This window comes from Artemia franciscana, chromosome 13 (assembly GCF_032884065.1).
Source record: "Artemia franciscana chromosome 13, ASM3288406v1, whole genome shotgun sequence".
Lineage (NCBI taxonomy): Eukaryota > Metazoa > Arthropoda > Branchiopoda > Anostraca > Artemiidae > Artemia > Artemia franciscana.
Genome location: NC_088875.1, coordinates 20468047 through 20478497, shown reverse-complemented (window position 1 = coordinate 20478497; position 10451 = coordinate 20468047). Strand labels below are relative to the sequence as shown.

General features: G+C 34.0%; 1 protein-coding gene across 1 annotated transcript in view; it reads left to right on the top strand.

Annotated features, from left to right (window-relative positions):
- The window catches only part of LOC136034635 (alanine--glyoxylate aminotransferase 2, mitochondrial-like), a 76852-nt gene that overhangs the window by 57970 nt on the left and 8431 nt on the right, over nucleotides 1-10451 (top strand). Inside the window, exons 10-11 of the mRNA XM_065715936.1 lie at nucleotides 354-487; nucleotides 7522-7773. Of these exons, the coding sequence (XP_065572008.1) occupies nucleotides 354-487; nucleotides 7522-7773 (386 nt within the window). The remainder of the gene's footprint in view (nucleotides 1-353; nucleotides 488-7521; nucleotides 7774-10451) is intronic.

Here is a 10451-nt window from a genome sequence, read left to right as displayed (position 1 = left end):
GTTGAAAAAAAGGAACAATGGATTTTCTACATCAGGTAAATACTTAGGTTAGCAGTTTGAATATTATTTGAAATAGGTTCTACGTTACTGTCGAATTTTTACTGGTAGATATTTCGCAAACAGGGAAATTTACCCGTTGGCAGATATTTGTTTTAAATCCTAAATGTTCCTGTTTTATTACAGAACTAGCAACATCTGGGTCCCAAGTGAAAATGATATTTTTTCGAAATTTATCTCAAACACCATTGATCTTAGTTGACATATTCTTAAAAAATGTCCTTTCTTTTAGCCTATAAAATTTGTACTGAACATTTTTTCGTTGTTTTTTTATACTAAACCTTAACCTTTTACAGGTATTGGTAATGGTTACCCCATGGCTGCTGTCATAACAACTCCAAAAATTGCTGCTGTTTTGTCGCAGGCCATACATTTTAATACTTTTGGTGGGAACCCAGTCGCTTCTGCAATTGGAAGTGCTGTACTCGATGTAAGACAGTTTCTTTTCTTGTTGATAACAATTTATCAACATATATATATATATATATATATATATATATATATATATATATATATATATATATATATATAGTAAAATAGATAAAAATAAACCAAGACTACCGAGACTATGGTTTCTCGTCCTCCCCTCCCAATAATTATTTCTTTAATCTTTTCTTAAATTGCTATAAATGTTAGGCAGCCATAGTACTCGCTGGAAGCACATTCCGAACACTCGGTCCCAAATAGTGAATCGTAGATCCTGTCCAAGTACTCTGCCTATGCTCAATCACAAGGTTATCCATATTTCTAGTACTATACTCATGTAAGCAACTATTACTCTTATAGAAATGAGAAAAAAAAAACATATGGGCATATATCATTTCAACACTGATGTAGAAAAAAAGCTGTGCCTGAGCTGTCCAACATTCATCACTTATAAATTTCTCTAGCATGTCTCTTTATCATTAAAAACTTTCATATATTCTCCAATTATTCCAACCACTGTATTTTGTAAAATTTGGATATGTTTATAATTAAAGTAGAAATTACTAGACCATTAAACAAGAACATATAAAATATAAGGACTAACTATTATATGATATAAAAAAGTAAAATTTCATTTGGAAGAATATTTTTCAAACGACAAATAACTTCAAATCCTCTAGTTACTTTAGTAGCAACTAAATCGCTGTGTCGTTTCCAAGATAAATTACAATCAGCATAAAAATCAAGGTATCGCACACAATTTACCTGATTCAATGTCTCTCCACTCAATAAAATTTTTCCATTAAAGTCAGATGTAAATCTGATCAGTTCAGAACCACATGAACCATTCTAGATGCAAATCTCTAACGCCCAAACATTTTAATCTACATAATAAAATATTAAAATCTACTTTGTCAAATGCCTTTTTAAAATCCATAAATACTGTCATAGTAAGCTCACCTTTTTCAAGATGAGTATTCACTAAATCGGACAGGTACTGCACAGCATTGGATGTCGAGTGATTTTTCCTTAATCCAAATTGTGTTCCGGGAAGAAGTCCTTTTTTGTCAAAAAAAAATCACACAAACGACGGTGCACAATTTTTTTTACTGTCTTAGAGTATAATGGATGGATTGAAATAGGTCTCCAGCTCTCTGTGTTCGACTACACACCTCCGTTATGCAGTGAGATCACTTTCGCTTCTTTTAAGGCGTCCGGGAGTGTTCCAGTTTGTAGTGAGAAGTTTATGGTATGAAGCGAACAGGGTAGAAGGTCATAACTGCTCTGAATTCACGAAGATTCAATCCATCAATTCCACCTTGTCAGTTTTGTCAGATTTAATTGACTTGATCACCTTTTCTAATTCACTATTAGTACTTGGCTCAAACTGAAAATTCAGGCCCTCTCCTCTATTGTCACAAAGTTCCTCTTTCTGGGAATGATCTTTATGCACTCTACTTACTTGCTGTGTAGTTTCCCCAACCTCTGAAAAATGCTTACCAAACTGATCTGCAATTGCATGTTTTTCTGTAATTTCCAAACCATCAATTCAATTGCTTTGAGTTCAGAATCTTTCTTACTTCCCATAATCTCATTAATAACATCCCATGTTCCTTTGATGTTACCTTGATTCTCAGATAGTTCACTTTATTTCTTGCTAGTCGGAATAATTCAAAATCCTCATCATTTTGCTGAATTCAGATATTGTTCATACAAGGAATTCCGATTCTCAATCGCATTTTAAATGTCTTCATGTATCCATGGTTTACGCGGTTCTTGTTTCTTTCCGCTTCACTGTTCTTGCTGGGCATGTTTTATAAAAAACCGGTTGGACAATCAAACTCATTATATCGCAAGCCTGTGACGTATCACCTTCAATTTCAAGAAATGGCTGCCGATTCAGACAGATCAACTCCTTTGCAATCGTTTCCAAGTTCTCTCTTTTCAGCTGTTACACTTTATTTCTTTTTACTGTATATGCTTAATTCTTCACACAAATAATCTTTCCAACAATCGGTAAATGGTCTAAACCAGGGTAAATTATAACATCAGCATAACTATGACTCAGATACTTCAAACTTGCAAAAATATTGTCAATTTATGTATCAGAATGACCAGAAATCCTTGTGGATAAATTCACCAAAGGGTAAAGATTACATCAAATCATAAAATAAAAAAAGTGAGCACTAGCCGGCCTATATACCACAGCAACTAACCTTCATTCCAAATTACCAAATCATCCCTTATCTTAAAACTCTAATTCATCTTTACGAAAACCCAAGGCCACCATGATTCATTTTAGCCCGAGACATTACTTCTAGCTGGTAATCTGGAAAAGAATAATCAGAGAGAGACTGATCCTTACTCAAGAACGTTTCACAAATTCCAATTATATCAAATTCACTATGAGAATCCTCAATCAACTGTGAAATATCCAAATAACCAGTCGTAACGTGGCAATTCCATGTGCAAACACGAAACATTCGTTCATCTTTATCTCCATTACAACCATTCTTTGATGGCCTGACGAACGTACTTTGCCTTAGAGTTTAAACTGATTAGGCATAAAATTATCATGTCCACTTGGAATTTCAACATGATCCTCTATCAGAAACTGATTTTCTAAATATCTTTCCAATGCATTATTTGAATTATTATCCATCATGGATTATAATTACCAACAGACACGACAAAAAAAAATACAACAAAAATAAAACTGACACAACAGACAGGACAGAAAAATACAACAAAAATAATAATAATAATAAAACAACAGGAAAACACACACGCAAAGAGACACTAAGGTGGTGGATACATGAAAATAATGAAAAAAATATTATATATGATACAATTACTTTTACCACTTTTAGTGGTTTGAGATACAACCACTCAATTAACATTTCAAAAAGTGCCAGCAAGTGACTTCACTCTTTTTGGGTTCATATCACCTTACTGGTGCATAAAAATGCGCCAACAGTCTAACAAAACATTTTTTATACCGTAACATTCACGTGCACCGTCTAGGATTGACTTTTTCCTTTTTGTCAGGTATTCACTAACGAAAAGTGTAGATTTAGCTAGCTTTGACTTTGCTCTTAATACAGAATAAGCAATTTTTTGTGTCGCGAACTTCACAAGGACTGGAGCCACAGTGTTAATAGAATAGCTTGGGAAAGTGGGGTTCAGAAGTCTGAATCTGGTAGGATTTAATACTTGAGACTGAGTTATAGTTCACAGACTCATCTTGTTCACAATAGTATCAGATACAGCTACATTTAACTCTACTCCTGGTGTTTGCTTTAATTCAGAAAATACTTATGAATCCAGCAGCTTCTTCTGCTCGAAATCGTCGAGCTTTTCTTCAAGTTCTTCAATACGAAATTCAAGGGATTCAATTTGACCTTTAAGACCTACTAGGAATTTTTCAGTTTCCTGAAATTTACTACATTATTCAAGTGTTATCAAATCATAGATCTCTGACACAATAACCTGAATATTTTGAGTGTCCTTAGACTGAGCAATTATTGACGCTCCATCATTTGTCGCACTCATTTTCTCCATTAATTTTTCTGAATGTCCTGCATCGAATTTGCTTTTATTTTTTTTTATTATTTTTATTTACGAATAATGGAAGTGTTTAAGCCTACAGAAACTGCAGTTTCTTCTGTATTTTCTCTTTTCTCCTTTCCTTTTCTTACAATTTTAATGTAAATACCTGGATGATTTTCGTATTCACGGAAAGCACTCTTTATTCAAGTTCAAGTTCTATTTATTTTCATAAAATAACAATAACAGAAACAATATCCCAAAGGGCTCAATGGCCTGTTATTTGGGAAACGGCATACAATAAATAAAGAATTATAAAACTTGTCATAAACATACTAACCAACATCTAAATATAAATATGTAAGGAAAAGAAATTAACTCACCGGCAGTCCCCACGAAACAGCGACCCTCTTATCACCCGACAATAAAATACAAATTAAAATTATCGCGTCATCGAGGATACAACACCAACAAAACAACAACCCAAAAAAGAAAAAAGAAAAAAAAATCCTTTTTGTGCTTTTTTTAGAGCCAACGGAATAATTTTCATTAAAATCCACCAGGTTTGCCTCTACAACATTCTGTAGGTCACGAGACCCATAGCAAAAAACAGTGTATCGAAAAGTTTTTCCAGAGTGATTCAGCAACTTCACCATGCGAACCTGCCATAGCGGGTAATCCTGGAAACGAACAAAGGCCAAATCCCCTTTTTTCTATTTTGCCATTTTCCAGTATAAATTAAGAGCCCTCGGACAAATGACAATAACAAGAGAAAAAGACCTATCTTATAGTGGGGCAGGCAAACAGTATGCGTTGACGATTTTGGCCAGGTGGTCCAGTGGAACCTGCTTAATTCTGTCCGTGCTCTAACATTCAATCTCTGTGCTCGTAATAACAATATCCAATATTCCAACTAATTTAAACAACCAGATTCAACAGTTTACTTCGTAACAACACAATTAATTTAATCCAGGAAACTAGGTCAGATCATCAAGATTTTTAAAATATAATCCGATTATTTGAGATATTCTCACTTTGAAAACTAGTTCAGTGCTTGCTTTTAATTCAGTTTTTATCCGTTTTTTAAATCATGCTAAGAATTCGTGACCTTTCTTATGGCGAAAAATACAGAATTACACATTTTTAACTAGGAATTTAAAACCTCTATGTTAGAGTTCTCTAACGCTGAATCTGATGATGTGATTTTCGTTAAGATTACTTGAATTTTTGGGGTGTTTCCCCCTTTTTGAAAATAAGACAAGTTGTCTCAGGCTCGTAGACAAGTAAGCTGTCAAAATAAGCTGTGTTATTTGGTAATGAATATTATGCGTGATTTAAATGAGATTTTTTGAGTATATGTTGACCCCCCCCCCTATTTTTTACAAAGCCAAATTAACCACATATGATCTGTTATTTCATGGCAATCTAGTATCTTTCATTCAATTAATTCTTTTCTCTTTCCTGATGTTATGTGTGCTCGTTATTTTGCGTTCGTTGTCCCTTATGTTTTCAACTTTTCCCGATAATAATATATAATATTGGATAATAATAAAATGAAACTAATAATTTCAAAAAATGAACGAGGCATCATAATGAGATAATGATAAAATTTTAATAAATTAAGATTGCGCCATTAAATTAGCATACTTGGTGTTGAAAAAAAAAATTTCCTCGGCTCAATCTTATGTTAGCATTTCTTATCGCAAAAAAAAACTTTCATGTAAGTTATTTGCCACGCCCCTTTTAATTTTTTCTTAGATTCTACTTCAAAGCCCTGGATTCGGCCACCGTAAGCTCTATCTCATTTTTGAAATCCCATCCTTGCCAGTATAAGTGTAAACTACTATGTCTGTACTTTTTGGAAATTCGCTGAGATTTCCGTCTTTTTTCAAAGTTTCAGTTTATAGAGATTTAAAAAAGGTAGTGGATGTGTCGACCAAATTTTCATTCTTAGGGTGATAATTGAGGAGTGCCCGAGTTGTCAAACACCTCAGTTTTATAGATTATGAGTAAGCGTTCAATTCTGTTGATAGAAGAGCTTTAGCGAGTGTCTTATTCTTGTATGGTGTACCAGACAAATACACTTACGTGATTAGTGATATATACAAGAATAGCACTGCTGCAGTTAAGGTAGGAAATGAGGTTAGTAGCTGGTTTTGTATTAAATCAGGAGTTAAGCAGGAGTGTGTTCTATCACCCTTTATATGAATCATTTTGATGGACTTTGTCTTAAGGAGCGCAGGTAAGGCGGTGGTAAGGTGCAGGTAAGGCAGGTAACTCTCCTCGACCTGGATTATGCTGATGATTTAAGGATCCTAGATGAAGGTGTGAAACAAATGAACGAACTTTTAGGGGTTTTGCCAGTTCAGGGTGCTAGATTAGGTTTGTAAAATAAAGTTAAGAAGACTAAGTCACTAAGGCTAGGAATAAGCGAAGATAAAAAGGTGACATTGGGTAACGAAAAGATTGATGAACTGGGCAGCTTCACTTACCTTGTTAGTATTATTAGTAAAGACGGTGGGAGCAGCGAAGATGTTAAAAGTAGAACAGCCAAGGTTTATGTTTTTTTTTTCACAGTTAAAAAAAAAGTTTGGAAGAATAGGAATAAATGTCCGCTAACCAAAATTAGAACATTGGACGCTACAGTGATGACAGTGGTCAAATATGGCTCTGAAGCGTGGGTGCTTTGAAAAGCGGATGAAGATTTGCTAGATTTTTTCCAGAGAAATTGCCTACGGACTGTTCTGGGTACCTGGCTGAGTGACCGTATTTCAAACAGTAGGCTGTACAAAGCTGTGGTTCAATACCACTTTCAAGGGCTATAATGAAAGAAAGGTTGAGATGGCTAGGCCACGTTCTGCGGATGAAGGATGATAGATTGCCAAAGATTGTCCTTTTCGGCCAACCGTCTAGGGCTGAACGGAGAGTAGTTCGTCCTCGTTAGAGGTTGAGGATATCATACAGAAAGATTTAAAGGAAATGGGAACTTCCTGAGAGAGTGTAAAGAGGGAGCCTTTGAATAGATTGGAATGGAGAGGAGCGTGCATAGCTGAGTTGGCTTCAGACGGCTTGGTGCTGCGTTGAGTTTGTTTCAGGCCCTTTGTTTATCTCCTTTTCTCTCTATCCATCTCTCTCCTTCTTTTTCTCTTTCTGTCATTCTCTTATTGTTTTTAGACTTTTTAGTATAAAAAACTGGTTTATTTTAGTTAGCTGAAATGCGTGAATTCTGTTTATTTTTAGTCAAAATTCCTTTTTAGAGTGTAATTTAGCATTGAGGGAACTAGCTTGAGCATTACCTAGAACGCTTAAGAAATGGGTGTTGGTCTAACTTACTATCGACTTACCCTAGTCGAATGTAATTATTTATGCACTCCAAGTACAGTATACCAATGATAGTTTCCCCATCGTGAATTCTCTAATTTATTTTAACTGTGGTGTGAATAATTTTCTCAGTTGCCTAAAGATAAATTATTGTTTAAGGTCTATTTTTAGGCTATTGATGAAGATAATTGTCAAGCTAATAGTCACAATGTCGGAACATACTTTCTTAAAAAATTGGAAGGACTTCGAAATGAATTCCCAAATTTGATTGGAGACGTACGCGGCAAAGGTTTGATGATTGGTATGGAGCTTGTTTCTGATAGGAATAGTCGCACTCCCCTTGGTGCTCAAGAGTTTGTCAATATCTGGGAAACTTGTAAAGACATGGGAGTCTTGCTGGGCAAAGGTGGCTTTTTCGGAAATGTAAGTACAAATGGTTTCGGCATCTCTTCTTTTTTGTTTCTTTAGACTATATTTTTTTTTTTTTTTAACTGAAAAATAGACTTATGTAACAGTAGTTTTGTTCCAAACATCTTTAATTTTCTATGTTAGAAGGAATTACGTGAAGGTGGAAATACGTCTCACCACCCCCTACCCCCCACTCCCACCTCGCCCCTCTACTTAGGATCGATATCCCTTAATAGGCTGAATATCAAACCTGAAAATGCCATTAAAATTTTTCCAAAATTAAAAAAATATCTAGTCCTAAAAATTTGGCATTCGTATTGGGTTTATTTAGGTTAAATTTAATTTTAAAGATTTGTGTTTTAACTCTATGTATATTATATTTGAAGTCTCGTTTGTTTTCTTCTCTGAACAGTTTGGAAAGTTACTGCAGAGTTCATATGTCGATTAAACGTTTGATTATCAAAATCTGGAACATTAGGAATGTTGGCGTCACGATCCTTGCCTGTAAGTTTCTGGTGGGGGGGGGGGTAAGTACTACCAGGGTGCTTGGTTTACACCATGATTTGAATGAGAATACTTCTCATTTTCTCAATTGTATAATTTATTAATGTCTTCTTGTTTGATTCTTTGTATGTCCATTACTGTCCAATTCGTTATTTTAATACTTCAGTATTTATATGCTTCAGTGTAAAAGTAGATGAAGCTCATTCAAAGTAAGATTTGAAATATTGTCTCTCAAAATTAAGTAGCTGAAATTTGATTTTATTAATTATACTTATAGTAATGTAATATCAAGGAAAGAAATACGAAAAAGAAAAATACTACTATTACTATAATAGTAGTTTTAGTATAATTATAATTAGTAGTTTAGTAGTATAATTTTATTAATTATACTTATAGTAATGTAATATCAAGGAAAGAAATACGAAAAAGAAAAATACTACTATTACTATAATAGCTTTCCAATAAACTCAGAATTATGACCAAAAGAACTAAGTTAGTTGATCTTCTCTTGATATAAAAGAAATCAGCTATTTTTAGAACTGATCAACAACTGCAGAAGTATTTCAAATAGTACTACAATTCAGACGCTAGTCTACGAATGCGCTGAAAAATATTGAGTTTGAGCACACGTATTTTTAAAATACGAAAATAGGTTTGATCTATTTTAACACTAATCTGTGTTTACTGGTATACCATGGATGCAGCAGTAGCTGCAACCTAGTAAACAGTGATCCTCGCTATAGTAAGCAAAATTTTCAAAGAACTGTTTACAAAAAAAAACTGCCAAATAAAAAATGTTTCCAATGAGCGCTGATTCAGAAATAACAACTATTATTTAGATTTAACCAAATAATATTTTGTAATTGCTGATAGTTATTTCTGGGAATTTTGGAAAAGAGTAGGAAACCTCTTATAATTTACGTCAAATCGAAATGAAAAAATACACCTTTAAAATGAACAGTGTCGAACACTCTTGACTACAGACTTCCAGAAACTCACCTTGAACAACAAGAAAAATCATATTTTTCCATGGGTAGCACTGACTTGTCTTCTTCTTCCGTTTCCCAAACAGTAACTGTGTCGAATCAGTGGCCATAGAATTTTGTGAGAAGACTCGTTTAAATGGAAATCGCAATATTTAGTGTCTTTTTTAAGTAATGGAAGAGGTTGCACAACGACGAAGTGCCGTTTTCGGATGTTTTGGGGCATAAAACAAAAAAAAAATATCCAAAGAAGACCAAAAGGCTAGGGAATTAATTTTCTAAGACAGTCAATCGATTTTTGTGATTTATTTTAGAATAAATGGTTCTAAAACCACTTGCCAAACAACAATTTTGGCTTACCAAACAACAATCAGTTTAAAATTTGTATTTAAAATTGACCCTCTCCTATCCTTACCCCTGAATCCTTAAGTTTATTTTATTATTTTTCCTGTAGGTCGTTCCTCTATGGGTATTCTAGGCAGCACTCCCCAACTCGCACTTCAATATTTTGTAGCATCTACCTTCAGCCCTACCCCTTTCAAAGAGTACTTTGATTATCATATATAAACTTCGTTTTTTTTACTGATATTAAATAAAAAAACATGTTTTTTTTAAGTGAAAGTAAGGAGTGACATTAAAACTTAAAACGAACAGAAATTATTCCGTATATGAAAGGGGCTGTCCTCTCCTCTACGCCCAGCTTTTTGCAATAATTTTTTATTTTATTTTAAAAAGTAGAGTTGTGAGAAAGAGTCAAACTTTAGCTTAAAGAGCGGGGCATTGAGGAGGGGATAGCCCCTTTCATATACAGGATAATTTCTGTTCGTTTGAAGTTTTGATGCCGTTCCTTTCTTTCAGTTAGAAAAACTTTTTCTTGTTGAATTTCTGAATGTTTTTGAATTAATGCAGGTTTTGGTTTTGGCTCACCGTACACGAATAATTATAGTGAAATATGCATATTAATTTAATTTTTTTTTACTAAATGGCTTTTTCAAACTTTTGACCGGACGATTTTGAAAAACAGGGGTGGGGGAGGGGGCCCAGTTGCCCTACAATTTTAGTTATTTAAAAAGTCCGCTTGAACTTATTAATTTTATTTACGAACGTTTTTATTAGTAATAGGTATACGTAACTTACAAATTAGCTTCCATAACGAACTTCTATATTTGTATATTTTTATTCCGTATGTGAGGGGGTTCTTCCCCT